Genomic DNA, 27273 nt, shown 5'->3' with positions numbered 1-27273 from the left:
AGTAAAGACTTTAAAAATGGTCCACATCAAAAAGAAAAAAAAAGAAAGAAATCTTAAAGAAAAAAATGATACTATACAGATAGAGTTTTGTGTTAACTCATGTGATGGCCACCAAAGTTATAGCTGATCAAAAATTAAATATACAGATTACTTTACTGACCAAAAAAAGCAGGGGTGGTCTTAGTATTTGTTAAGGGGTCTTCTTATTGAGGGGAGTGGTGTATAGGGTAGGGCTAAAGAATCACATGGCCTCCTCTTGCACCCACATTTTCATAAGGTAAAGGTTTAGGATTGGTGCTTACCAAGTATATGGGGCAAAAAAAAAAAAAAGTGCATAAATCATTTTGGTACAAAGAAGGTGACAATCACACTCTACTTTGTTCCAGTTAGACCACGTCTAATGGTAAAGAATCTGCCTGCAATGCAGGAGGTCCAGGTTTGAGCCCTGGGTGGGGAAGATCCCCTGGAGAAGGGAATGGCTACCCACTCCAGTATTCTTGCTGGCGGATTCTATGGACAGAGGAGCCTGACAGGCTATAGTCCATGGGGTTACAAAGAGTAGGACACAAGTGAATCACTAACACTTTCACAACCCCCAAACTACTGTGTCAGGCTGTGAACTTCTCCAAAGGAGAGGAAAACAGAGGGGGAAGGAGTGGGGAAATGTATGAAAGGGAACTTAGCTCCCCATCAGGGTAGTGACAAAGCAAAAGCATATTGAGGACCATTTGTTAGGGATTCCATAAATTTGGCTCTACTGTCAATGTCCCTCCAAACTTGTAACAGCAGGAATGCTTTTTAAGAAAAAGCACACATACATAAACAAAAGAATTCCTCCAAAAATCCACTATGATATATAAGGACAAGTTTAGAAGAATACTGAGAGTGATGCAGAGTTTATCAGGTAGAAACTTCCACCAAATGGGCAAAGAGTACAAATCACACTGCAAATTACAACATTGCAAAGCAATTCTCCTCCAATCAAAAAAAAAAAAGATAAATCACATTGTCACTATAGAAACCTGACCTAGAGTGTATAGCCTTATGTATGTATGTGTAATTGTATATATTATATTATATTATATTGTATATAAATATATACTTATATATATATATATGTTAGATAATTAAATTATATACATTAATTATATATGCATAGGTGCTAAGTTGCTTTCAGCCGTGTCTGATTCTTTTTATGACCCTATGGATTGCAGTCTGCCAGGCTCCAGTGTCCATGGGATTCTCCAGGAAAGATACAGGAGTGGGTGGCCATTTCCTTCTCCAGGTGATCTTTCCAACCCAGGGATCAAACATGCGACTCCTCATGGCTCCTACATTGCAAGCGGATTCTTTACCACTGAACCACTAGCAAAGCCCATAATCTTATATATATATATATATATATATATATAAAATTATATATGCTACATATTATAGAGAGAAACAATTTATAGATTTATATATACTATATATAAGTCACTGTGGACAGTGACTGTAGCCATGAAATTTAAAGACACTTGGTCCTTAGAAGGAAACCTATGATAAACCCAGACAGTGTGTTGAAAAGCAAAGGCATCACTTTGCCAACAAAGGCCCATATAGTCAAAGATATGGTTTTTCCAGAAGTTATCTAAGGCTGTGAAAGTTGGGCCACAAAGAAGGCTGAGCACTGAAGAATTGATGATTTTGAATTGTGGTGCTGGAGAAGCTCTTGAGAGTCCCTTGGACAGCAAGGAGATCAAATCAGTCAATCCTAAAGGAAATCAACCCTGAATATTCATTGGAAGGACTGATGTTGAAGCTGAAGCTCCAATACTTTGGCCACTTGATGCAAAGAGCTGACTCAATGGAAAAGACCCTGATGCTGGGAAAGACTGAAGGCAAATGGAGAAGGGGGTGGCAGAGGATGAGATGGTTAGACAGCATCACTAACTCAATGGACATGGATTTGACAAATTCCATGCGGTAGTAGAGGAATATTAGTCTGGCGTGCTTTAGTCCATGGGGTCGCAAAGAGTCAGGCATGACTTAAAAACTGAACGACAGCAAAGTATTATATAAAGACAAACCATTATAGGCATCTAGAATAACCCAAGAAAAACATCAAAGTGATACTCAACCAGATAATTTTACAAGATTAACTGCCCTAGACCATCTAGACTGTCTCAATTGATAAAATAATATTTAATTAATTATATGATCCAGCATTCACTTGTTTTGAGGATAAGGATCTTGTCTTATTAAAATTTGATCGGGGTTATGACACACTATGACAGCAGAGAGTCTCAGAGGGTTACTCTGAAGCTTCTGTCTGTACTGACTTTTGTCGATCTCTTTCCTTGGTAAGATCAGTACCAAGAGTACAAAGTTGTCTGCCCTCTGAGACTGAAGACCCTATTTATAGTCTAATTGGAAATAGGGTGGCAGCCTTGTGCTGATTGAAATGACTAAGGTTACAACCTCTCTGTGTTTGCAGTTGTAGCCCGGACACAAGAGGCTTCTGTTTCTAAGAAACACATATATACTGAGCAGGAGAACATGTCTAGCAAATCTGATACCAACATTTTTGTGAATGAATGAAACTGGGAGTCTTCAAGCATACAAAACCACATGAGGATGCAAAAATAACACACATAACTGTGTCCAAATCATAGCCATACTTCATCATCCCTTCCTCACTCAGAACCTAAAACAAACAAAAACTGCTCTTTTGATGCTTTTTGTCTCAAAGAACTGACAAGGGATTAATCTCCAAACTACACAAACATTTCCTGCAGCTCAATATCAAAAAACAAATAAACAAACAATCATAAAATGGGCAGAGTATCTAAATAGACATTTCTTCAGAGAAGACATTCAGATGGCCAAAAAGCACAAGATGCTCAGCATCACTGATTATTAGAGAAATGCAAACCAAAACTATAATACCAGTCAGAATGGCCAACATCAAAAATTCTACAAACAATAAATGCTGAGGATTGTATGGAGAAAAGGGAACCCTCCTACACTGTTGGTGAGAATGTAAACTAGCACAGTCACTATGGAGAACAGTATGGAGGTTCCTTAAAAAACTGAAAAACAGCTAACATATGATCTCATTTCCGGGCTTATATCCCAAGAAAACCATAATCTGAAAGAATACATGCACCCCAATGTTTATTGCAGCACTGCTTACAATAGTCAAGATGCAATTTAAATGTCCAAACGCCCATCAACAGAAGAATGAATAAGGAAGTTGTGGAACATATATACAATGGAATACTACTCAGCCATCGAAAAAAATGAAATAAGCCATTTGCAGAAACATCGATTGACCTAGGGATTATCATACTAAGTCAGGGAAAAATAAATATCATATAATATCATTTATATGTGGAATATAATTTAAAAAGGATACAAATGAACTTATTTACAAAACAAAAATAGACTTAGAGATCTCAAAATCAAACTTATGGTTACCAAAGCAGCAAAGTGGGGGGAAGTGATAAATTAGGAGGCTGGGATTGACATACACACACTACTATATATATACATACAATAAAAAACTAATAAGGACCTACTGTATAACACAGGGAACACCAGTCAGTAATCTGTAATAACTTATATGAGAAAAGAAATTGAAAAAGAATGGAGATATATATATGTATATATACGTATGTATAACTGATTCACTTTGCTATCTATCTGAAACAAATACAACATTATAAATCAACAATACTCCAATAAAAATTAAAAAAAGAAGAACAGCAGCACAATCTTTCCAGTTTCTCAGATTTATAACATTAAAGACTCTTCATGCTCACTGTTCACACCTGCCACCACCAGTCACTGTCTAATCCTGCCAATTACAGCTCTTCATTTTCTCTTCAACCACCTTTCCTTTCTACCACCACTGTCCTAAGAAATCTTCCAAAAATTAAAATTAAAATATATCAGTAAATAAATAATAAAAAACAATGTCTGTAATCAGCACTTTTACAACAGCCTCTTAAATATCTCCTGTGTCCAGTGTGCACCCAATTGATCGACTACTGAAGCTCCAGTACTTTGGCCACCTGTTGCGAAGAACTGACCCATTAGGAAAGACCCTGATGCTGGGAAAGATTGAAGACAGAAGGAGAAGGGGACGACAGAGGATGAGACGGTTGGATGGCATCACCGACTCGATGGACATGAGTTTGAGCAAACTGCAGGAGTTGATGATGGACAGGGAAGCCTGGCATACTGCAGTCCATGGGGCTGCAAAGAGTCTGACATGACTGAAGAACTGAATTGATCCATTGTTTTTAAAATTATGTTTAATTTGTTCACATTAGTCTCCAGCTAAAACCCTTTCAGTAACTTTGACTGTAGACAAAATAATGTTCATCTTTCCCAGCCTAATTCTGAAGACATTCGTTTTTCCCTCCCTACTCCCAACCTTATCTGTCTTGTCTCTTAAAAAGGTCCCACCACACTCACCTCACCTCCCCCACACAAAGGCTGGGCTATCTGTTCTACGTGTTGTTTCCAGAACATAACATTGCTCCACACCTGGCATTCAGCTCCAAAACAAGCTTTATCCTATTCCTCCCTCCTCCCCTCTGGACATCATGCACACAGGAGAAAGATAGCAAAACATTCTTTTAAAGATCCATTCTTACTTTCTTCTTATTTAGATATATTTCATATTGTACCAAACACCATTAGAGTAAGCTTCCTATTAACATAAACATGTGAAAAAAAGGTTAAACGTAAATCAAAAGGAGAAGTCAGAAAGGAAAGGAAGATAGAATATTACCAGAAATCCATGTGAAGAGGGTAATGGCATTTGAGCAATAAATTTAGCTATGACCTTTCTGGAGGGCAAAGTTCCCAGGACTTTCTGTATTTTAAAGCATCTATCACTTGCCACTGGAACCATTTGTTAATGTAGTATCTTTATTAAAAGCTCAGGAGGGAATGCAAGAGTGAACCCTTCCCCAACCCCCGCTCCCCCACCCCCACCCCATCAGCGTGTTAAGGCATTCTTCAAACATTCTAGGATAAAAAGCACGAACAGTATAAGTTTTCCAAGGGGAATTCTCATAAACCAGAGATCTGCAGTCCCAGTCTAGGGAATAATCATGCTAAAGGTGACTTTCCCACTAGGAACAAGAAGCATTCACCGGTAACTACTGGCTCTCTGCTCTTCCTTACAGGTAAATTCCCCAGTGTAAATTAATCACCTGACATTCGGATTGATGAGTTTATTACTAGTGTGTCTCGGCGACGGATAACCTCGGGTTCTATGGAAAAAGTGCATCTCTGACCTGCAAGGCTGAGATATGGACTCCAGCCAAACACAAACTTCAGTGCCAACACTCTTCCACACTCCCACCCGCCTCTGCCCTGCCAAAGTCCACCAACCCAGACAGTCAGCAGAGAAATGCCTACCCATCTCTGTCACCTTAACTCAACCATCTCAGACAGAAGCAGTTAGGGCTAATCTGCTACTTCTGCTTTAACAAAACAATAAAAAGAAGGTGCAATGCCTGAGTAAAGGTTATTTTGCTCTGTTCAACTAATTCTATCATATTTATCTCTGGTTCTCTGATTCTGTCACATTTATTTCTGGAAACATTTTTTGGAGGGAGTCAAGTGACACCACAGTCTATTTTTTTAGGTCGTTACAGAAACTAGTTTGCTAGTCTCCAACTTATTTCCACAGAAATGGATAGTTCTTCATCTGAGAAAACAAGTTCATAATCCTAGAAGTGGGAGTAATTTGTGAAATATTACACACTGCTTTCTTTTCCTATTCACTTATTTAAACAAGCAAAAGCAAATGGAAATACACAAAGTTCCTCAGCCTTAGATAGGAAATGCAAAGAATAATCAACAAATCCTGACAAGCAAGACTGATATTAATCAATATTATACACAGAGTAACTCAGATGCAGAAAAAGCAAAATACAGAAACAACCTATGTCTGCATATGAGTTATGGATAAAATTTTAAACTACTCTAAAATTAAAGTGCTTATATTTTATTTATGGGCTATGCATAAACTATTACAAAAATCATACTATGTATTAATAAATCCTTTGGTAAACTGAAATCTTTCAAGTTAAAAAAAAATTTATGTTTGTTACTTTAAAAAACAATTATTTTAAAGTTGATTTTTATTTGTTGGTCTAATAATCAGCAAGGTAGGCCCAATACTCTCCTTAAATATGTTTTATAAAGAATTTTTCCTCCTAACTCATTTCCGTGCTGATCTCAACATATCACATTCATGATTAGTTTTGCTGTTGCCTTTAAAATGAAAATAGGTCCCAATACATTATAAAAATTGAAGCATGTTTCAGTACATGTGTATGTATTTCAGCATACCTATATGTATATTTTTTCAAAAAACTTTAACTATCAAGTTACAAAAATTGTGTGTTTGCCAATCTGTAATTTCAGGGATCCATAATGCAAGATAAAATACCAGTTGAACCTCCAATCTTATAAGAAGCTGATGCCTTTCCAGCCACTTGGGTGAAGAACTGGGAATGCAATAGGATTTTACTTCTGAACATGTTTTACCCAGTACTGGAGACCACATTACCATTCATAAAAGCACCTGGAGTTCCTATTTCCATGACTGCAAGTTCACGGACCAGTACTGGGTAAGTGACCCTCGAAGCACTCTGTGAACATATCTGGGGGAAAAGGTCAAATGGTTATGTTTCTTTATATAAAGTTTTGTTTTCCTGACTATAAAATAAGTACCCAGGGTTAAAAACTGAGACAATATTGAAGAGAAAAATATACCAAAATCATCCACGATGCCCTCATCCAAACAAGAACAAACATTTCAACCACTGTCTTTTCAGCTATGCATTTGATAGTTGGAGACGATAGCATGCTGCATCCTCCATTTTATCTCCCGATTTCCCTCTGCATTCATCAGAATGTTTTCCAATGTGATGAAAAGCTCTTCACTTCACAGGCTTGAAATTTCCTTATCTTTTGTGTCTCCCAAGCAGTATGGAAACTATTTCATAACCAGATACTAACCATAGTGTAGGGTTAGCAAACTCTAAAAAGTTACAAGGCAATCAAGCTATCGTAATTTAAATATTTATACAGCACCTATCACTGAAGTGCTCTGTAGGTTGACAAATGGTCTGAGTTAATATGAAAACAAAATAGAAGTATTTCCTCTATAGGAAGGTCTAGAAAATACTGGCAAGATGCCTTCAGATAAAAATGGGATTTGTCAGACTATTGAAAGACTAATAAAATGAGAAAGTCTTGCTTCTTTTTTTTGTTGTTATATGAAACCTCAGGATATTAAAGCATGTGTTACAAAGATACCTGTTCAAAAGAGACAACACTTAAATGTATTAAAATTTTATTTTATTCACATTTATTTTAAAATTTTAAAATGTTTATGGAAGAATAAAATTTCAAAACTTTTATCCAGCTAAATATTATAAAACCCAAAAAACTACTGGGTTGGCCAAAAAGTCCATTTGGAGTTTTGTGTAAGATGTTAACAGGAAAAACCCAAAGTTTTTAGCCAATCTGATAATGCTTTATGAAGTGTTTAAGATACTTCACTAGAGTTTCATCATTAGGAGATCTGATGGTTTTCTAAAAAGGGTTAGAATTTGAATGTCCTCTGGAAGGCTAAGATAGAAGATAAAATTGAAAAGAAGAGGAAAAAAGTCAACTCAGAGTATTTTAAAAGCAAGAAATGATTTGTGTGTGTGTGTGTGTGTGTGTATTCATTCCCTTAGTATTTGCTTTTTAGTCACTAAGTTGTATCCAACTCTTTTGAGACCCCATGGACTGTTGCCCACCAGGCTCCTCTGTCCATGGGATTTCCCAGGCAAGAATACTGGAGTGGGTTGCTGTTTCCTCCTCCAAGGAATCTTCCCAACCCAGGGATCGAACTCTTGTCTCCTGCATTGGCAGGTGAATTCTTTACTGCTAAGCTAACAGAAAGCCCACCGTCTAACACTACCTCCTGATATAATTCCCAATTCTCCCTGAATTAATGCAATAGGGCTTTAATGACTGAGGGTGATTACTAAATGAGTACTGAACTAGCTGTTTTTCATAGATTACAAGCAGGAAGTCCCTGTTATTTGAGAATAATGGTCTCATAGGCAAATGAAAAGAAAAAGGAAGGGCATGACTAGAATTATACCACAAAAATTAAACTAAAAACTCTTAAAAACAAAAAGAAAAAATAACCAGTTTGTTTTCAAAAACAAAATATGGCTTATAATTGTGTCAAAAGCACAAATCAAGTTGCTGATGGTATTATATGATACATGACTGCACAACAGACTCAAAAGAATCATCAGTTATTTTTACAAACATGTTCAAAGACTCTATCAAATTTTAAATATCCTCCCTTCATCCTTTTTCACTCACATGTTTACTTCTGAAGCACCTGTCACCATCTTTGAGAAATTTTTCTCTTCCAGTATTATTAACTAGTCTGACTCTCCAGGCTCTTCATTGGCCAGTAGCTTTGACTATAATTTAAGTAACTCTCTAATATTCTGATTAACTTCAGAAAACCTGATTTTTATGTTAGACTTCCAAGATTGCTTTTTTGTTTTGGTTTTGATTTTTTCTAATCAGATGCAAACCTTTAATGACATGGCCCCAATAGATACAAGGAGATACTATTCTGTTCAGGCTTTCCAGTTGGTATTAGTGGTCAAGAAACCACCTGCCAATGCAGGAGATGCAAGAGATGGCAGTTCGATCCCTGGGTTGGGAAGATCCCCTGGAGAAGGAACTGACAACCCACTCAGGTATTCTTGCCTGGAGAATCCCATGGACAGAGATGTCTGGTGGGCTACAGTCCACACGGTCACAGAGTGTCTGATACAACTCTTAACCTAGCACACATGCACCATTCTTGTTCAGCAAGGGGAGGGCGGGGAGGATTTTGACAAGAACCAATGTCTGTTATTTCTATTAACTTAATCTTTACACTAAGAAGTGGGCTGTAGTCTTCCTATGTTAGATAGGATTATTCATGTTCAGAAATTTGAAGGACCTTGTATACATTACAAAGCTTCAGCCTGTCTCTGTCCAGAGCATATACTCTTTCTAGTTAACATTTGTAGGGTGATATATTTTTATTTAAGCTTTGTAATAGCATATAGGAGATAGGTGAGGAAATTCTTTATTCATCCTCACAGAAGAAGAAACTGATCTGCAGAGTATCAGATAACATCTCTGAGATATCTTCAATGGGGAAATCAAAGTGAAAATTTTATGAATGTCATAGGTTAATGGGGCTTCCCAGGTGGTGCAGTGGTAAAAGAATCTACCTGTGTGGAGATGCAAGAGACCTGGGTTAAATCCCTGGGTGGGGAAGATCCTATGGAGAAGGAAGTGGCAACCCACTCCAGTATACTTCCCTGGAAAATTCCATGGACAGACGAGCCTGGCAGACTACAATCCACGGAGCTGCAAAGAGTCAGATACAACTGAGCACACACGCATAGGTTAATAAACTGTAATAATCTGTCTCTGTTCAGTTCAGTTGCTCAGTCGTGTCCGATTCGTTGCGACCCCGTGAACTGCAGCACGCCAGGCCTCCCTGTCCCTCACCAACTCCCGGAGTCCACCCAAAATCCATGTCCATTATATCAGTGATGCCATCCAACCATCTCATCCTCTGTTGCCCCCTTTTCCTCCTGCCCTCAACCTTTCCCAGCATCAGGGTCTTTTCAAATGAGTCAGCCTTCTGCATCAGGTGGCCAAAGTATCGAAGTTTCAGCTTCAATATCAGTCCTTCCAATGAACACCCAGGACTGATCTCCTTTAGGATGGACTGGTTGGATCTCCTTGCAGTCCAAGGGACTCTCAAGAGTCTTCTCCAACACCACAGTTCAAAAGCATCAATTCTTCTGCTCTCAGCTTTCTTTATAGTCCAACTCTCACATCCATACATGACCACTGGAAAAACCATAGCCTTGACTAGATGGACCTTTGTTGGCAAAGTAATGTCTCTGCTTTTAATATGCTATCTAGGTTGGTCATAAATTTCCTTCAAAGGAGCAAGCGTCATGGCTGCAATCACCATCTGCAGTGATTTTGGAGGCCGGAAAAATAAATTCAGCCATTGTTTCCACTGTTTCCCCAAATATTTTCCATGAAGGGATGGAACCGGATGCCATGATCTTAGTTTTCTGAATGTTGAGCTTTAAGCCAACTTTTTCACTCTCCTCTTTCACTTTCATCAAGAGGCTCTTTAGTTCTTCACTTTCTGCCATAAGGGTGGTGTTATCTGCATATCTGAGGTTATTGATATTTCTCCCGGCAATCTTGATTCCAGCTTGTGCTTCTTCCAGCCCAGCGTTTCTCATGATGTACTCTGCATATAAGTTAAATAAGCAGGGTGACAATATATAGCCTTGACGTACTCCTTTTCTTATTTGGAACCAGTCTGTTCCAACTGTTCCAATCTGTTCCAAGTTAGAACATGTCCAGTTCTAACTGTTGCTTCCTGACTTGTATACAGGTTTCTCAAGAGGCAGGTCAGGTGGTCTGGTATTCCCATCTCTTTCAGAATTTTCCACAGTTTATTGTGATCCACACAGTCAAAGGCTTTGGCATAGTCAATAAAGCAGAAATAGATGTTTTTCTGAAACTGTCTTGCTTTTTCAATGATCCAGCAGATGTTGGCAATTTGATCTCTGGTTCCTCTGCCTTTTCTAAAACTAACTTGAACATCTGGAAGTTATGTCTATGTGTATAACCTGTCAATGTGTATATATATATAGATGTATGTGTTTAAATGTTTTCCTCATGATACTCAACCAAGCGCTTTTTAACTGCTTAATCACATTGCAAAAGTCCAAAATTTGTCTAGTTTTATTAAATAAAAGTTTATAGTTCTGTGTTTCTTCACTAAGGTGACCTAAATGCTCTAAAACTCTAGATTTCTGGGCCCCATTCTACACATAATTAAATCAGAGTATCTGGCCTTAGGACCTAGGAATTATCATTTTAATAAGTTTCCCAAATAATTATTCATATTAAAATTCAAGAACTATATCATTTGAGACACATATAGCAGCTTGACTTAGAAAGTGCTAGATAAGGTATAATGGTAAGTAGGTGAGGTCCGGCTATATCCTACAAGATTTTTGAAAGCATCTGAAGGAAGAAGTCTATTTATCTATTAATTAGAGCTTTTTACTATCAGAATTCATAAACAACAGTTTCATTAATCAGTTCAGTTCAGTTGTTCAGTCATGTCCGACTCTGTGTTACCCCATGGATTGCCGTACACCAGGCTTCCCTGTCCGTCACCAACTCCCGGAGCTTGCTCAAACTCATATCCATCAATTTGGTGATGCCATCCAATCATCTCGTCCTCTCTCATCCCGTTCTCCTCCTGCCTTCAATCGTTTCCAGCATCAGGGTCTTTTCTAATGAGTCAGTTGTTTGTATCAGGTGGCCAAAGTATTGGAGCTTTGATTAACATAGCATTATAATTACATAAGATTAGCACCAGGGAAAAAGATGGTAAGAATTTAGGTATACTAAAATACTTAGAAGGAAACAAAGAGTCAGTGTGAAATAGAGTGCATGCGTACGTGCTAAGTCACTCAGTTGTGTCCAATTCTTTGAGACCTTATGGACCATAGCCCACTAGGCACCTCTGTTTATGGGATTCTCTAGGTAAGACTACTGGAGTGGGTTGCCATGCCCTCCTCCAGGGGATCTTCCTGGTCCAGGGATCGAACTCACATCTCTTAAGTATCCTGAATTGGCAGGCGGGTTCTTTATACTATCACCACCTAGGAAATAGAGAGTCAATCTTAAATAAGATATATTTATCTGCTGACCTTTTTCATCAGTCTTGTCACAGAAGAGGTAAAAGTTCACACAAGATTGCCATAACGTTACATTTAAAAGTCAAAGTGACAAATGCACTAAAAACCTAAAAAGTAAGAATCTACATCTTTGAAAGTAATCAGTGTCTGGAACATTTATGAATAGCACTATGACCTCTGAAAAATGATCAAAGAGTTTTAGGTCTAAAGTTAAGAACAGATCCTGACAATGCATGGCTGGGCAGGAAGTGACACCCCCAGGGTCTCCTCTTTCCAAACCATAGGAGTTCTAGATTTTAGGGGCACATTCCCAGAAGACCGTTCAATCAATGTGTGTGTATATATATATATATTTTTTTTTTTTTTTTTAATAGAGGAATTCTTTCAATTTCAATCTAGTCTTCTTTCTGCACAAGCAAAATACTAGCTTCCATTTCTTTCACTCATTTATTATGGGAAGTTTCCACTTCTGAATGCTACTTTGGTTTCTAGATAATTTACTTAATCATTGTTCAGTTATATTCTGATCCAACATTCCCAATCGAATTCTCACACTTTTCAATAAGGACTAGTTAGTGGCTTACAGAAATTCCACTGAATATATTTAAAAGCTCTTGTCATTCTTTGAAGGAGTGAAGAAGAGCTCATCCCATTATTATTCAAGTAAAAAGAAGGAGAAGTGGACAAAATGAGACCTTAATAGCTGCTATAATTTAGGCCCTGCTTATCTAGCAAAAACAATTTCAATTGTAGCACAAACAAATCATTAAGAGTAAAAACAGACACTATTCAAATGGCTAGCTTCCTGTACCAAAATGAAAATAGAGTAAAAGGTTTTGCTCCTAAATTTCTTATTCTATTTTACATTTGACAAAAATGTCAAATAAATTTAGAAATGGCTTCTTTACCAAAGAATATATCTGGTTTATATCAAAACATGAATTAATCTGTAACTAAATTCTCAGTTTGTAATTTATGTTTTCAAAGAGAAACAACATTCAGATTTTAAATATATTCAAAGATACCTGAAACTCTCAAAGTTTTCAGTAGAGGTAGCCTTTCTAAAAGATATATGAGACCATTTGACATCCACAAACTAAAAGAAACTTGTTTCTGGAAAAGAAAGTGGGAAATAACTTTTTTTTTTCTAAACTGTATTCCTAGTTCTTTTAAAGGCACAATAATCTACTTAACATACTCAGAAGAGAAATGTCTGCTTTCAGTGAGAGGAGATGACAATATCTCTCTATTAAGAGTTAAAATACAGCAACAAAATATTCTTATTTAACTTAAAACTTCCTTTCTATTCTAACAAGTTCTATTAAAAACTAGATAGACCATCAAATTGATTGGATAAATTAAAACCTGTCATTCTGATGAAACCTTGTGAACTGTTGATTTTTAAATTCCTCTGGACTCTGAAATTATGCTACCAAACTTCTAGATTATTCAGCACAATTGAACTAACACTACAGTTGGATGACATTTGAAAAAAGCTAATTTCACAAAGTCATCCCTGGAAGCAATGTGCTCAAATTATATTTTGTAACTGAGTGCAATTAAAAGATAAAAAGGAGATAGTAGTTACTTTACATGAGACTTTTCAGGAAACACAGCAATTCAGTAAGAACCTCTAACAAGAACATAGACTAACTGTAAAAAGGTATAGCTGAACACCTACCAACACTTTGTAGAAAGCCATGGGAACAAATGTCAAAGTCGATTCTTTCTCAATTAAAGCATTAGTTGTACATGAAAAAGACTTGAACTTTTATTTTTCTGAAAAACATACCCTAACTTCAGATACTGTTCTGAAGTTCATACCACATTGGTCTTGGGGGTGGTTTGGTTATTTTCAGTTGGAAGCAAGCTAAAAATAAATATCTAGGACTCATGCTGAGTGGGGTTTCCTACCACGAAAGGCACAGGCAAGTTCAGCTCCTTATCTGACACATGCCAGAGAATCTTTGTAAGTTATGTTTTGAATTTTTATTTATGTTTAATTGGATGAAACGTCTTTACAATGTTGTATTGGTTTCTGCCACACAACAATGCAAACCAGACATAACTATACATATATCACCTCCTTCTAGAGCCTCCCTCCCTTCCTCCAACCCACCCTTCTAGGTCATCACAGAGCACCAGGCTGGGCTCCCTGTGTTACATAACAGCTTCTCACCAGTTATCTATTTTACACATGGCAGTGTATCTATGTAGACAACCTTCAGATTGGGAGAAAATAATTGCAAACAAAACAACTGAAAAAGAATTAGATCTCCAAAATACATAAGCAGCTCATACAGTCCAATATCAGAAAAACAAACATCCCAATCAAAAAATGGGCGGAAGACCTAAACAGACATTTTTCCTAAGAGGAATACAGATGGCCAATAAACACATGAAAAGATGCTCAACATCACTCATTATTAGAGAAATGTAAATCAAAACTACAATGAGGAAACCTCACACCAGTCAGAATGGACATCATCAAAAAAAATCTACAATAATAGTAACAATAATACAAAACAGTAAATACTGGAGAGGATGTGGAGAAAAGGGAATCCTCTTGCACTGTTGGTGGGAATGTAAATTGATATAGCCACTATGGAGAACTGTACATACAGATAAACTTTTTATAGTAATAAAAGTATAAATATTTTAAAAATGTAAATTCACAGACAAGTGAATAGGCTACTTTTTTCTACAGAAGTTTACTTCAGTAGGTTTAATCACTAGTTCAGTCTCGGGAGATTGGGGGATAAATATTTCAGAGTAAAATCATTTCTTTCTTCTCCGTCCCTTTATTCCACTAGCTGGTGCAGAGCAAGACACTGGACTGGAATTTTCTAAAAAAAATATTGATGGCTGACACAAGGAAGGGAAGAAGGGTTGATTCCTTTTATAATGAAAATGCTGTGAAATGAGTGTGACTTCTTCAGTTCTTGAGCCTAGAAAGCAGATTTTCGGGGAGCCCAGGCAGCTCAGGATGTCTCTCCCGCTCTCTGGGAGATTGTTGCGGAGTTAGGTGTTTGCTAACACCCAAACAGGGGGTTGTTTTGTATGATAAGGACTAGCATTTCCTCCTGAAGAGCATTTCCTAAGCAGACCTGTTAACTTCATCCTCTGAAATACTTAGTTTAAAAATAAGAACCATTTGCTTTCTCTGTGCTCAACCTAGCTTAAAAATGTCCAAAGGAGGCTGACTCCACAGGGGTCACCCCCAAATAAACCATCCCCCCTGCCAAATTTCTATGACTTCAAACTTCCATTAGGTTTACTTAAGTGGATTATATCTGAGGAGGAGGAAACACTTGCCACAGACACAGCATATTCAGTTATTTCAACTTACTTCAGAAGGTGGAAAAATTCTATTAAAATTCTATTAAATTTGAACCACAAGCTTCTTGCTTAAAATTATTTTAATATTCTGACAAGGTACAGTGGGGTATGGAGGATAGAAAAGCATTCCTTAAATTTTTAAACACACTCTGAGTGAGAAGAACCTATTTTGTTTAAAAAAAAATGAAATAAAACGCATTGCTTGGAAAAATATTTATACACACACACACACACACACACACAGGACATTATAAAAAAAGAAGACTGGCCAAAAAAAAAAATTTACAAGCCCAACCTCTACATTAATTTAAAGTAATTTCAGAATTCGCCAGGGTGAATGACTAGTTATATTAAATACAAACTCAAGTAACAGTTACAATTACTATAGCTTTTTATTATTTAGCTAGTTACTTCAAAGAAAGCTAAATTAAGCCAGCTTCACCAGGAGTGAGATTGAGTCCACATTATTTCTTTTTAGATAAATGTGCTTCTTTGTATATCATGATTCTATTACCTTTTGTTCTTTTTAGATTATCTCCTAAGTTATAGATGAAAACCTACCTACCTCTGCATTTTTATTCTCTAATGCAAAGACAAATAATGTCTTACTTTAAAAGGGATAAATTCATAAATTGAAAAACATACAATAACACATACAGATTATAAACCAATATGCACAAAATAAATGCCTATTTAAAAAATAATTCTATACATCTATGTATATAAAGGATCATGCCATATATCAAAAGTTGTCTTCTCATCAATGCTCAGTGTAATATTGGAACTATGCCTAGAGTTAATGAATTCATAGAGTTTGAGGAAAGGAGATGGAAAGAAGGTAAAGAGTGTAAGGAGGGCAAAAGGCCTCATTTAATTTTTTTTTTCAATCTTATGGCGGTGCCATAGATCACCAGCAGTTAGACCAGCGACCTAACCCCTTCAGTGAAGGCTCAGAGTCTTAACCACCGGACTGCCAGGGAAGTCCCAGGATGGTGGGACTTTTAAAGTTTGCCTTTTTCATCTGTACATTTTTATAGGTTCATGCAGTTTGAAATCACGCAGAGCTTCAAAAGCCACCTAATCTCAATTTCTAGTTTAGAAATTACACATTATCAAAATTCTAGTCCTTTCTAGACACAAAATAGAAGCATTTTCCTTTTGTATATCTATGAGAGTGGCGTTTACATAAGCAATAGCAAGGAGTCATCAGCCTTTTATAGACACTGCTAGAATTTTCATCCATTACAGCTACTAGCAGGTTTGTCACTTAAGTTTCCTAAGTTACCAAGATAACAACATGCATTATAAACATAAGCACTTTCATTTCTAAAGAGACATTAGATAACCCAATAACAGACTAATCACCATGGCTGGTCACGTGTTCACACTATATCCATAAGCCATCCCTGTTAACGAAGCACACTTTGAAAGGCAAATTCATAATTAGCTGGTAACACTGATTCTGTGTTATACATCAAGTTAACAAAACGGTTCCTCATTAAGGACTCTGTTAAACTCTCCCTCCAACTAAAATCAACATATTTTAAAATACGTGCAATAATGTCAAAGGAGGAAAATCAGACTGACTTGCCAACTATTAGAGCAGCAAGATTATATACAAATGTGAACAGTTGTATATTAAGTGCTATCATAAAATCTACATGGATTTTCCATTATAATGGAAGAGGTAACATTAGTATTCAAGTACTTCAGCTCTTTAAAAATGTTCCAAAGATTAACCATCAGCCACATGTGTCTATCAAGTACTTGAAATGTAGCTACACCAGACTGAGATGGGCTGTAAGTGGAAAACATACACCACAAAATCAGACTTCAGCACAAAAAAACCAGAAAGCAAAATATCTTGATTTATACGTTGATTTTATGTTAGCATGATATAATGAATTAAATTAAACAGTATTATCATGGATTTCACCTAGTTGGTTTTTATTTTATTTTTTTACTTTTTTATGAGGCTACTAGAAAACATGAAATTCAGTAATTTGCTCCTGTTATATTTCCACTGGACAGCGCTTATCTATAATGTTTACAGGACTGTTTTCATCAAAGCCACTGGGTGACACTGTTTCTCCATTAAATTGATGCAAGTAAAACAATTTCCTGGCAGAGGAAAAAGTCTTGCACATACCCAGGCATGCACACATGTATGCACACACATAAACACACACAACAGACATCATGTGCTCCTTACAATTATCCATATTCTTAGGATGAAAAAACATGAATACACCTAACTACTTTTATTATCATCTTAGCAGGACTTGAAATACTTAAAATCTATAATAATCATCACATTCCTCAAGAATAAATGACAGCTCTAATCAAATCAAATAAGCAGAAGTTGTTTAGTTTGTGACTTTTCCCAAACAGCTTTCCATCTTCTAAATGGTAATGTTTCTCGTGACTGCCTCTAAAAAACTTACATCCTATTTACTTACATTTTAATGGATTCCCACAGAAACCATGAAAAATAATTTAGATGAACAAAAAACCACCAGCTGTTTTGCTAACAAAGAAATGCTTTACCGATGTGCAGATTCCTTTCCACCTTGAAGTTGAAATCCTGAACATTTTTAAATCGATTCACTAAAAACTAAAATGAAAACAAAAATCAATATTTAAACCACCATCATGCACTCTTCTTTGATGAGATAAAGATTCCACAAAGTAGGACTTTGCAATGCAATTGATATTCATTTCTGGGACAAAGTCTTGAATAATACAGTCTAAAGGCTGCCTGGTAGATGACCAGAAAACTCACCTTTGTAAGGGCTCCAGAGTTTTGTGTTATCTGTACATTCAATGGGTTTTATTCAATCTTCTAATCCTGAATGAGAATTTAGAGTTGGATTCCAGTGTAAAATCACAAGTGATTAGTAGGTTTAAAATGATCTTCCTAACTCTTTTTCCACTGTTTCCCAGCAGCAGATTCAACTCCAAAGAGAACTGGATAAAAGTCAACATTTTACCTCAGGTTGCTACATACTTTTAGCTGATTCTCCCTCAGTTTCCTTTTCTCTAAAATCAGACTTTTTCTAGTCTCCTAACTACAGCCTGCACGGAATTAAGCATTTTAAGATCTCGCTGCAACAAGTTCCTTAAACCACAGACTACACCTCAGGATAGGAAAGCCACCACTGTGTTAGCTTGAGATGTGTGTAACGTGTCCCAAATCTTGTATTATCTTTATTTCAGAAGTCCTATTAATGTATACTAAATTACTTTCCACTTCAAAGAAACAATTCTCCCTTGCCTTCAAAACCTAAACCTGATCAAAACCTAAAACAATTATGTTTAACCCTTATGCATTGAGGACCTTCTGAAAATCTATGAAAACATAAAATTTTTTCCCAGAAAAATGAAAGGATGAACTTTTGCATGAAATTTCAGAGATGAGATGAAGGGTTCTGGCTCTAGATTTAAAATCTGCTCTAAGCTATTATATGCACTGCTTCAGTGATTACCTAAGAGGTTATTTCCATACTTTACTGGGATTTCTCCCTTTCTTTTTTTTTTTTTTTTCTAATTTTATTTTATTTTTAAACTTTACATAATTGTATTAGTTTTGCCAAATATCAAAATGAATCCGCCACAGGTATACATGTGTTCCCCATCCTGAACCCTCCTCCCTCCTCCCTCCTCATACCATCCCTCTGGGTCGTCCCAGTGCACTAGCCCCAAGCATCCAGTATCGTGCATCGAACCTGGACTGGCAACTCGTTTCTTACATGATATTTTACATGTTTCAATGCCATTCTCCCAAATCTTCCCACCCTCTCCCTCTCCCACAGAGTCCATAAGACTGTTCTATACATCAGTGTCTCTTTTGCTGTCTCGTATACAGGGTTATTGTTACCATCTTTCTAAATTCCATATATATGCGTTAGTATACTGTATTTATGTTTTTCCTTCTGGCATACTTCACTCTGTATAATAGGCTCCAGTTTCATCCACCTCATTAGAACTGATTCAATAGCCAGGACATGGAAGCAACCTAGATGTCCATCAGCAGATGAATGGATAAGAAAGCTATGGTACATATACACAATGGAGTATTACTCAGCCATTAAAGATTTCTCCCTTTCTTATGTTGATATCTCATTATCCTAACTAGGCTCTAAGCTCTGAAGAGCCAAGGTGCTACATTGTACCTGTATAGAATTTGTAGGCTTTTTAGTACAAGGCTTATTAATGCACAGATAAAACATGTTGACTTGACATTTTATAGGTTCACTGACCAAACACTTTAAGGAATAACATCAGCTAAGGATAGCATCTTCTTCTAAAATAGCAGACATTTTGGGAGAACACATACGGCCAACTAAGATTTTCAGCAATCAGTATCTGACAAATGTTTCTCTGAACTATGACTTCTGCACATCTTTTGAAGACTTTTTTCCCCCAGAAATCAAACCTGTGTATTTTATGGTGACAATCGTGTAAGTGTACATTCTCAAGTACAACACTGAGATAATTCCCTAGGATAGCCTTACAGAAAACATAAACAAAAAACTTCTTTAAAAAAATACTACCAACAGTAAAAGTATATACTGTGAGGTAATTCCTACAAGCATTTAAATTTCTATGTAAAGGAACTAATGTTCATTTGACTATTAAGAGCTCAGCTTTAAGTGCAAGAATATGGAGGTGTCTCTGAATCTCCTGGTTTATTCTGACTTATTTGATAGAGCTTCCTTGAAAAGAGGAATGTATTAATAGAAAATAAACACAAATTGAGTTTTCAATTTAATACACTTGAAGCTTCTTTTAATATCACACCCAGAAGAGGAAAGGGAGGTAGAGACTCCATGGAATAGAAGATACATGGCCAATGAAAGGCTTACCAGGTGGCGCTAGTGGTAAAGAACCCGCCTACCAACGTAGGAGACTTGAGAAACACATAGCTTCAATCCCTGGGATGGGAAGACTCCCTAGAGAAGGTAATGGCAACCCACTTCAATATTCTTGCCTGGAGAAACCCCTGTACAGAGGAGCCTGGCAGGCTACAGTCCATGGGGTCGCAAAGAGTCAGACACAACTGAAGCAACTCAGCACACACGCACACACATGGCCAATGAAAACAATTCACCAGAAACGTGTAGGATTGTGTCTAATTTCACAAAGCTCAAGAAACTTGCCCTATGCAAAAAAGGTTTTCTGAAAAATCCAACTCCGCCCCCTATACCCTAAATAAACTCACTCTTTTACTAAGATTAAATAACCCAAGTTTTCAATGAAGTGTACATAGACTACTGGGCTGTTACTGGCACAAATCACATTAATCAAAAATCTTAAAATATAATATACATGCAGATTTCTAATTTTGAGGTTCACAAACATCCTACTGCAACATAATAAATGAGAATTTATTGAAAAAGGATGTGAAATTAAATTTGGTGAAGACTTTTATTCACCTAGAGTCCTGAAGAGATTCTTCTCAGAGCTGTATTTCCTAACAGAGTACAGCAAATTCACACAAATGTCACTACAGATATAATGAATGTTTTTTCATGCCAGTGTCACTCACCCTTGCCTGCCTGAACCCCCTCCCCCCTAGACTTTTCAAAATGTATTTCATACACAGAGTCACTGTTCTGGTTGTTTATTTAATTAACATGACAGCCCAGCATACACAGCATTTCTTTCAGTTCTACAGTTTTAACTTTTTTACACTTTAGACTCAATACAGAAAGAGTGAAATTACTGTTTGCCTCCTTCCAACCTCTGTAAATTTATATAGATTCACTGACTATTTCTGTCAGTTAAAACACTTTTTTCAGTATGCTTTAAATATCTATATTCACAAAGTAAAATCACAATTTTGTCCCTACACACCAAAAAATTTTCTGCCCTCACCTTTCCCAAGGGATGAGAATATCTTGTTTTTCCTTTTTAGGGTTTTTAGAAGTTGGCCTTAATTAATTTTAATTCTGTCAGCAGGTTATAAATAATCAATATTGTTCTTTGTATTGCCATATGCCAAGTTATACTCCTGAAACGTGATTGAAGCTACAATTGGATTAAAAAGGCAAGATTGTTTCTGAAATTTATTAAATTTGAGAAATATGTTCTGTTATCCTGAAATGTATTTAGGAGTTTAAAGAACAATTAATTCTATATTTTCAGAAGAAATACTTTTGTATTTTAAAAATACACAGTAAATGCAAGAAAGTTGTACTTTTTACCAAAGATGTAAGAAGGCCTACCATTGAAAGCTACACCTACTACTGTATCCTATTCTTTTTGCTTTGCTGTTTCTGTTTTTGGCTTTTTTTGCTTGAAAATATCTTTCTTTGTATCAGTAATGAAAAACTTGATTTTACTTTTGATAACCAACCACTAGACTCTTACAAAAAAAATTGCATTCCTAAAAAGTCTGTTAAAGATCTTTTTGCTAATATGTTTAATTAACAGCCTTAAGGCCCTATGTGTGCAAAAATATTTTGATTTTTAATCTCACAAAATGAAGTATACAGCTGTACATTTCTGACTGAGAGTGTACCCACCACAAAGAATTTTGTCATGAAGTGGTACAAAAGTATTAATGGTGAGGTGAGAGGCATACAGCTTGTGTTTATTTTATGTGAAACCGTAGGCAAAGATATTAAATCCTTCTTAACATGTAACTAAAATAAAATTGCATTGGTTTGATTTCTTTCAAAAATCAATGTGTAAGGTGGTCCCAGTAATTAAAGGGAAAGAGCCAGCCGATTGTGTTGAGTATCAAGAAAAGAGACACCCTTTCAAATACAATATTCAAGTGTTAAAAGTGCTGAATTAAAATTTTATGTTGAAAAACAACATTTAGTAATCATGCATAATTTCTAATAATTCCAGAAATTCTAAGGACCTTAGTGTTTGGAAGACAGTGTGATACTTGCTAAGGGATATAAACATCCACTTAAGAAAGATACATACACCTTAATGGAATCATCTGCTTTATTAACCAAAAAAGTAGTCTGACTCACTGATCTACAAAATCTTGAACCTACTGGGCCAGTAGGAGTAAGTTAAAAGCCATGCAAATGTTACCAACTCCGTTCTTTCCTGAGAGCCTACTCCTTCATTCTCATCTCACAGATACACCCAGTGTCCCATTAATTTTGAGACTGAAGACTAGATCGATCTTTTTTCTTTGGCTGAAGCTGTATTTATGATCAATGCTGCAAAACTCAGTTCTGTATGTAATAGCTGATCTATTGTCTTCATGATGGTTCAGGAAGGGGAAAAGGAAAGCAGGGAGGGAGGGAACTCTGTCATTTGGTTTACCTTATGACAATTTTATCATCTATTCTCCTTGACCTTTCAGAATTGAGTCATTGCCGAGAGATAGCTCTTCAGCTAGTGGCTGCTATCATTCACACGGAGAAGAAAAGGTTGGAATTCTCTCACCTTTAAACCTCACAATGAGCAAAGTCCAAATGAAATTCTCCAGAGGACTCTGCCAGCTTCTCTGTGTTTTATGTTCTTACACCTCTACTTAAAATCCACTTGTTGCCTGAGGATTGTCTTAAAGAGTAGACATTCTTTCAGAAAAGAACTCCTAATCAGGTAGCATTAGTGTTTTATAATTATTTTGATTCTTGATTTCATAAAGCATGCGGATGACAGTGGTACACTTTGCACCCTTAATCAGAAGTTTGTTTCCTTGTGATAAAACAGATAAGCCATTTACTATATAGCTCCTGAACTTTTCACACAGTTAGGCTAACGTATGAGATATTGCCCTGTCTTATAAGATCCTAGTGCATTGTCAGTTCCCACCCACCCCCCACAATTATGCTCAGCAACAACTTTAAAGGATCATATATAAAAACCAGCCTTAAGTAACATGCACACACTTACCCATGCCCTCATTAAAAATTCAAGTAAATAAATTTCTGCTAAATGTCACCTTGCTTTCCCATCAACCATAAGAGATAGTCTCTCATTTTAGAAGAGATGGCAACCAAAGAAACTGATCAAAATATATTATGAATATACATGATCGATTGTATTCATCTGCAAAACATGTGAAAATTCAATGCTCAGTAATTTTCTTAGAAGTCTGCAGGCTATTCAAATCATCCATTTGTCAGTTCAAACCAGAGAAAACCAGTAAAAATCTATGGGTTAATTAACACTGCTGGTTAATTCCCTAAACACCTTCTCATCTTAAATCCACCCTTAACTCAAATGTTAATAAGAAATTTCAGAAATTGAATTTCAGAGGTTAAATGATATGAATTTGGAGTCAAGTTATTTATGCTTAACTCACAGATTTGCCTTAGAAATTAAGTTTCAGTTTTGCAATGATCAGGTCACATTTCCCTGTAAGTTAAAGAAAAGTGTACTTGAAATACATTTAAACTAGCAGTGTTTTCATTTAAAAGATGTTCTATCAGTGACTTTAAAAAAGAAATTAAAATGTGTTTTCCTCCAATTGGCTTATAGGGAGCTTACTTTATTCTGGTGATGCCCAGATTTCTACCAAAACTAAGGATCAGTCAGTGGCCTGTTTTTAACTTCACCCTTAGAGTAAGCTAAACCCAAGAAATATTTGCTTTATCTAAACGGAAAGCTAAATAAGTACATTTATTTTAAAATAAACACAGAGACTACAATGTTGTCATCCATTCTGCTAAATAATGTCAAACAACCACATTCTGTGTAATTAACTCCATTTGAGAAACAAACTAGTCATCACACCATATGGTGACTGCTATTTCTTAGAAATACCCAAATGATTATCCACAGAATAACCTAAAGAGAAAAAGCTTACTGTCTTAGGGTATTCTCATTCCCTAAAGTTGTCCTCATAGTACCACAGGTAGGCATAAACTTAAATGAGAAAAGTGTAAATTTCCACTTGCTATACTTAACCAGCTCTCTACCACTTCCACCCCCAAGTATCAAATCAGTTTGAAGTAGAGAGGTGAACGCTGAAGTTTCCTCAGATACAATCTGCTTTTAAAATAGGAGTGTGTTCTTTTACACCCCTTATAGCAACTGTATTCCATGATCTCAAAACAGTGATAATAAGGAAATAAGTCCCCCCAGTTCACTAAACATTATCTGGGATAACCTTACTCATAATTCTAGATTCCTCCTCCTCCTCTCTGAAAGATTTATATTACCAGCAATTTAGAAATATTTTCCTGAATTATTATTTCCTGTATAAATCCACTTGAATCGCTAAATATTCACTAAGTATGTAGATACTCAAGAGAAATTTTTTCAAGTTGACACTAACAGCGCAGTCCACGATTCTGACAAATTCTGAAGTTCAACGTATTGCTCCCCAAATTGAAGTTTATGGTTTTAATACAAAACACATCAGCATGGAATAATGTATGTTCCCAAATTACATTTTAAAAAGTAAACTGGACACCACCAAACGCAGCCTCTTCAAGTAAAACATACTGCAAAACCAGAGTATATCAGCACCTCACCTTCAAGCATTCCTTGCTTTAACTCTAGAATATTTTTATTGACTTCCATAAATGTTTACCTGTCTTCTCAGAAGAAAGAAATTTTATGAAAAGAAACAGAAAGAAATTCTATAAAAAGAAACAGAAATCTAGCAAAATCCTCGTTTTCAAATCACCCTTAAAAAAAAAAAAAAACTTAATTCGAATATTTCTGCTAAAGGAGGAAAACATGAGAGCACTTAAAAGTATAGACAAGTCATCCGCCAGGTGTAGCACATCTAAAAAGTTGGCTCAGCTGTGGTAGACCCTGCAAAGACCATCTAGTTTTATTACTTATTCGTGTTCCTGTTGTTCAGGTTATAAAATATTGTGCGAGAGGGCGAGAAAAACTCGCTGGTTTCCAAGTCTGAAGTTAGGGCACTTTGCTGGGCTGTCTCCTTCTGTTCCCAGCGCTCCAATTCCCTCCAATTTGCGGCGGATCCCAAAAGCTTTCAAGTTTTCCCGAGAGGCGCGTGAGAGGGGGGCTGCAGGTCCTTACCTGTTCCCTGGGGATGCAGGGCAGGGAGGTCCTCCGATGGGACTTGCTGCTGCAGCCGGACATCTCGGCGGACACCACGGAGCTGGACCGCCTCCTCCTCTTAAACACCGGGATCTCTTCCTTGGTCCCAGCGATCAGCTGGGACCCGAAATGCTCCCTCGGAGCCGCCCCCGAGTACTGCGGCAAGATCTGCTCCACGTACCTGGCGAGGAGGATCCCCAGCACGCCGGCCAAGTACGCCAGGTAAGGTCTCCAGGCAACCTTGAACCTCTCTAAGGAAATGAGGGCCACGGTCCTGACCGCGCTAGTCAAGGCGATCATGAGGACGCCCAGCCTCAGCCTCAGCACCAGCCATGTCGCGGCAGCCAAGCAGCTGAGCACCACCCCCGCGGCGGGGAGCGAGAGTAAGTGATCCTCCCCGACGCCCAGCCCAATCTGGACGAGCGCTTCCCCCCCGCAGCAGACTGCCAGCAGCGCGACGGCCAGAGGCAGGCGCACCCCGGCGCGCAGGAGGTACAAGCCCATCCAGAAGAAGGCACACAGGAGACTGAAGAGCAGCGCTGAGGGCTGCAGCCAGGGGCCGAGAGGCGCGCCGCCCCCGGGAGCACCTCCCCGAGGCCCCGGGAAGACGCCCCCTTCTGCTGCCGGGGCTGCTTCCTCCTCCTCCGTCGCCTCCTCTTTACTCCGCTCCAGGTCACAGCCGATCTCCCCGCGGACCAGCCTCACCAGCAGCGCCAGCAGAAAGGACAGGGAGCCCGCGCACAGCGCCGAGGAAAGTTTCCGCGAGCGCCGGAGCGGCCGCAGCACCCGGGCGCCCCAGCAGCCTCGGCAGCCCACGTCCCGGGGCGATGCGGGGCCGGCCGCTGGGGCCGGCCTGGCCTCCCAGTGGCCCGGCGTGGCTCCGACTCGGGCGGCCTCGCCCGGCACAGCCATGGTGCGCCCTCTTCGCGGAGTCCCCGAGGGCCCCCCCGACGCCCCCACCCCGCCACACACACACACACACACAGGCGCGCGCTCACGCCCGCTCTTCTCGCAATCCCACCCTCGGAATCCCTCCTGCTCCCAGGCCCGCGAGCACTGAAAGTTTCAGCTTTCGAATAACTCCTGGAGAAGGCTAGATGCTCCAAAGAGATGCCTTCCTGTGAAAAGCTAGCACAGGCAGAAGCGATCAGACTTCCTCTTTTTCTCTCTTGGAAAAGCTTTGCAGCATTCTCCGCTCCACCCCCACCCCCGTCTTCGGTCCTCCGGGGTCTCTCCGGACTTCAGGATTTTAAAGATCGCCCTAGGCGTCCGGCGTGCGGGGTTCGCAGCTGGAGCCGGGGACGCGGGGCGAGCTCGCAGCCATCCTGGGTGCTGCTGCACGCTAGGGGCCCGCAGCCGACGGAGGTCCCCCTTCCTCTCCTTAATGCAGCTCTTTCTCTATCACTCTTTCTTTCTCCTCGGCCGATCCTCCCAGACCCGGCCCCAGGAAGCGAACCGCCATTCCCTGGGGCAGAAAGCACAGCCTTTCCTGCGTCTGTCGGTCCAGTTCATGGCAAAAGGTGGTGAAAACGGAAAAGGGGCTGAGAAATAACCAAGAAGTTGCTAAGTCCCGTCGCAGAGACACCCAGTTGGAGAGACGAGCGGCTGCCGCAAGGGAAGGGAGGGAGGGCGAGCGAGCTGGAGAGGAAGGGAGGGTGGGAGGGAACGGAGGGCGAGAAAGGAGAAGGAGATTTACAGTGTTTTTTTTTTTTTTTTTCTTTTTTGGTGCGGGGTTGATGGTGATTTGCAGTTTTGCAGAAGGGAGGAGAGTGGAGACGACTGATTAAAACTGTATAAAAAAGCAGGCAGCTGGAGTGATCTGCAATCCCGCTTGCTTTCTTTAAGGCAACTCCCTAGGAAAGCGTTCCCAGCCCTGCTCCCGCCCCTCCCCGGAGGAGGCGCTCTTCTTAGCTCGAGCTTCTTTCCCCGGAGCCGAGCCGGGCTGCTCTGCCAGCATCCTAGGGAAGGAGTGGCTCAGACCCGTCCACCGCCGGACTCTCAGCCCCCGGGGTCCAGGGTCTCAGGCTGGCCCTCACACAGGGCTGCCCAGGACGTTGGAGTGAAAAAAGGATGGTGCTTGGATACTTATCTCTAGAGGGGAGTCCGCAGACTTCCCACT

At 38.5% G+C, this 27273-nt stretch overlaps 1 protein-coding gene across 1 annotated transcript in view; it reads right to left on the bottom strand.

Moving 5' to 3' along the window:
- The window catches only part of PDE3A (phosphodiesterase 3A), a 376263-nt gene extending 349966 nt beyond the window's left edge, over positions 1-26297 (bottom strand). The window contains exon 1 of the mRNA XM_005911912.3: positions 25134-26297. Within this exon, the coding sequence (XP_005911974.3) occupies positions 25134-26066 (933 nt within the window). The 5' untranslated portion in view covers positions 26067-26297. The remainder of the gene's footprint in view (positions 1-25133) is intronic.
- Between the last annotated feature and the right edge of the window lie 976 nt (positions 26298-27273).

Source organism: Bos mutus, chromosome 5, assembly GCF_027580195.1.
Source record: "Bos mutus isolate GX-2022 chromosome 5, NWIPB_WYAK_1.1, whole genome shotgun sequence".
Taxonomy (NCBI): Eukaryota; Metazoa; Chordata; class Mammalia; order Artiodactyla; family Bovidae; genus Bos; species Bos mutus.
The sequence above is the reverse complement of the archived record's forward strand: the minus strand, read 5'-3'. Positions and strand labels throughout refer to the sequence as shown.